Source organism: Pseudorasbora parva, chromosome 9 (genome assembly GCF_024679245.1).
Source record: "Pseudorasbora parva isolate DD20220531a chromosome 9, ASM2467924v1, whole genome shotgun sequence".
Taxonomy (NCBI): Eukaryota; Metazoa; Chordata; class Actinopteri; order Cypriniformes; family Gobionidae; genus Pseudorasbora; species Pseudorasbora parva.
The window spans coordinates 9,620,577-9,622,752 of NC_090180.1; the positions used below are offsets into that span (position 1 = coordinate 9,620,577).

At 35.2% G+C, this 2,176-nt stretch overlaps 1 protein-coding gene across 2 annotated transcripts; it reads right to left on the reverse strand.

Moving 5' to 3' along the window:
• Positions 1-458: 458 nt before the first annotated feature.
• Positions 459-1,937, reverse strand: rps28 (ribosomal protein S28). 2 transcript variants are annotated; one of them, XM_067453064.1, is made up of 4 exons: positions 1,832-1,937; positions 1,496-1,543; positions 938-1,060; positions 459-577 (listed from the first exon to the last, which is right to left on the reverse strand). In XM_067453064.1, exons 1-3 carry the CDS (start codon positions 1,868-1,870, stop codon positions 938-940), a joined length of 210 nt encoding a protein of 69 aa, XP_067309165.1. In that variant the 5' UTR covers positions 1,871-1,937; the 3' UTR covers positions 459-577. The 2 variants fall into 2 exon arrangements, with proteins under 2 accessions (XP_067309165.1, XP_067309164.1); XM_067453063.1 differs by having other exon boundaries at positions 459-580.
• Between the last annotated feature and the right edge of the window lie 239 nt (positions 1,938-2,176).

The window sequence follows — 2,176 nt, forward strand, 5'->3', positions numbered from 1 at the left end:
GAGGGTGAGTAAAGGATGACAATTTTCATTTTAAAGTGAAATATTACTTTAAAATATTCGTATTTGCTGCATTCTTGTTTTCTATAATGTTTTAGCAGAAGCATCTATTTTTCTACTACCGTTATTAAAATAACAGTCATCTGCAACTCTTAATGTGCCGCTTTACGTATTTAGTGAGAGAGAGAGAAGCAACACAGAGGAAAGGGCTGGGAAAAAAGCATGTTTGAATTAGATAAAAACATTAGAGGATGTTGCACCAAAAGATCATTACCATAAACGACCCCAAGCGCTTGTGGGGTGTCTCACTCCTTTGTTTTGACACACTGCTCACTTACACTGTAGAAACTACTGTAAACTTATGTTACTCAGTCTGCTGATTGAATATCCCTGTTCTGAAGTAATTGTAAATCTCAAGGTAACAATGTAATCATTTGGATGAAATAAAGATGATGATCAACTTATTCACAAAGACACTTTATTTCAAACTGCGTACAACTTATATTGTACTGCCATCTGTAGAGCTGGTGTTGGTGCTCCACATTTACTGGTTTGGCCACGGCATGTCTTCAGACGTGCACTGCTGGAGGAAACGGCAAATTATTAGAACTTACATCAAGCAAATACTGACTGGAAAACGTTACATTTTGTGACAAGTTACATTTTAATAAGGCAGATATTTGCTTAATTTAAATATGATGTGAAGAATTTGTTATCTGTCACAACAGGCAAGTCAAGAAAACTTAAAATAATTTGAACACTGACTTTTTTATTGGTGCATATAAAAAAAAAAAAAATCAGACTTTTCAGTCAGATACATTAAATATTAAAACTGTCTTATATTGACATTGTCTTCCCATACAAAACCTATTACATTGAATTTTAGCTGAAAGTGTTTCTTTCCTTCTAAATTACAGAAAATCAGTGAATGTACACTAACCTAGCGAAGCCTCCTGGCTTCTCTTTCAGACTCTAGAAGTGTCAGAACATCTCCTTCTCTTACTGGGCCCTTGACGTTCCTGATGATGGACCGGTTGCTGTCATCCATGAACTCAACACGCACCTTTGGAAGCACAATATTTTAAAGACTTTGGATCAAAACGTGCATGTAATAACTTACTGAACACACGTGTCTGTTATTAACGTTACAGTGCACTTTATTCATTTACATAACTTTGACAACCACAAATAACTTTTTGCCATCCAACTACAATATATATACAGATTTAACAAGAAATTACGAACAATGATACAAAAAGCGACAATACTTTATCAGTTAAATAGCGCCGTTTTCGCAGAACGTGTCATTTCGAGTTTCAATATTTATTTATAAAATAACGCACATATATGAGCCTCCAGCAAAATTCACTTTATAATACAATGTAAAGCAAGGGCTGCAGATCACAAAAAAAATATCTAAAAGTTTATCTAATGTCGCTAATCGTGTTCCACATGTAACGTTAATGTTCACTGAGCATGATGAGTTGTCTGAACATACCTGAGTACACTGTCCCTGGGAGCCGGTTCTTCCCAGCACTTTTGTAACCTGTAATAGACACAATTAAAAGTAAATATAACTGGCATCATTAAACGTAACATGTGGTGGAAACGATAATCGCAATCCATTCCAAACCAAACCGCTGGATTGCATGATGCTGAAGCTAATGCTAACTGGAGGCCTAACGACAAACACCGCTATAGTGTTGTGACAGGATTACAAGATTACTAAAGGCGACCATTTCCCCAATAAGAATGAAAATGTTATAATTTTCATCTTAAAAGTAATAACTTGCTTAATTCTAACGGAAATATTCAATAAATATGTTATTCTTACTCTGGCGAGCTTGATGGGCTGCACGCGGCTGGCATCCATGATTTCAGCTTCGTTCGGAAAGAAAGTCACGTGGTCTCGACGGATTTTATATACCCGCAATAAAATGCATACTTTTAATTTATCATGTTTTAATTTATGTTATAGTTCGATATTATTATAAAAAATACTAACAGGCCTAAAAAATATACTTTATATTAATAAATTGTGGTTTTACAGTTACAACAAACCTGTTTCCGGTTCCGGGATCATAAGGGGAAACTTTTATATCGCAGATCTAGCACCAGCTGTAGCTGTAGGCAGCCTATATACAATTGTAGAAATCACATATAAGAAAACTTCTGGAGA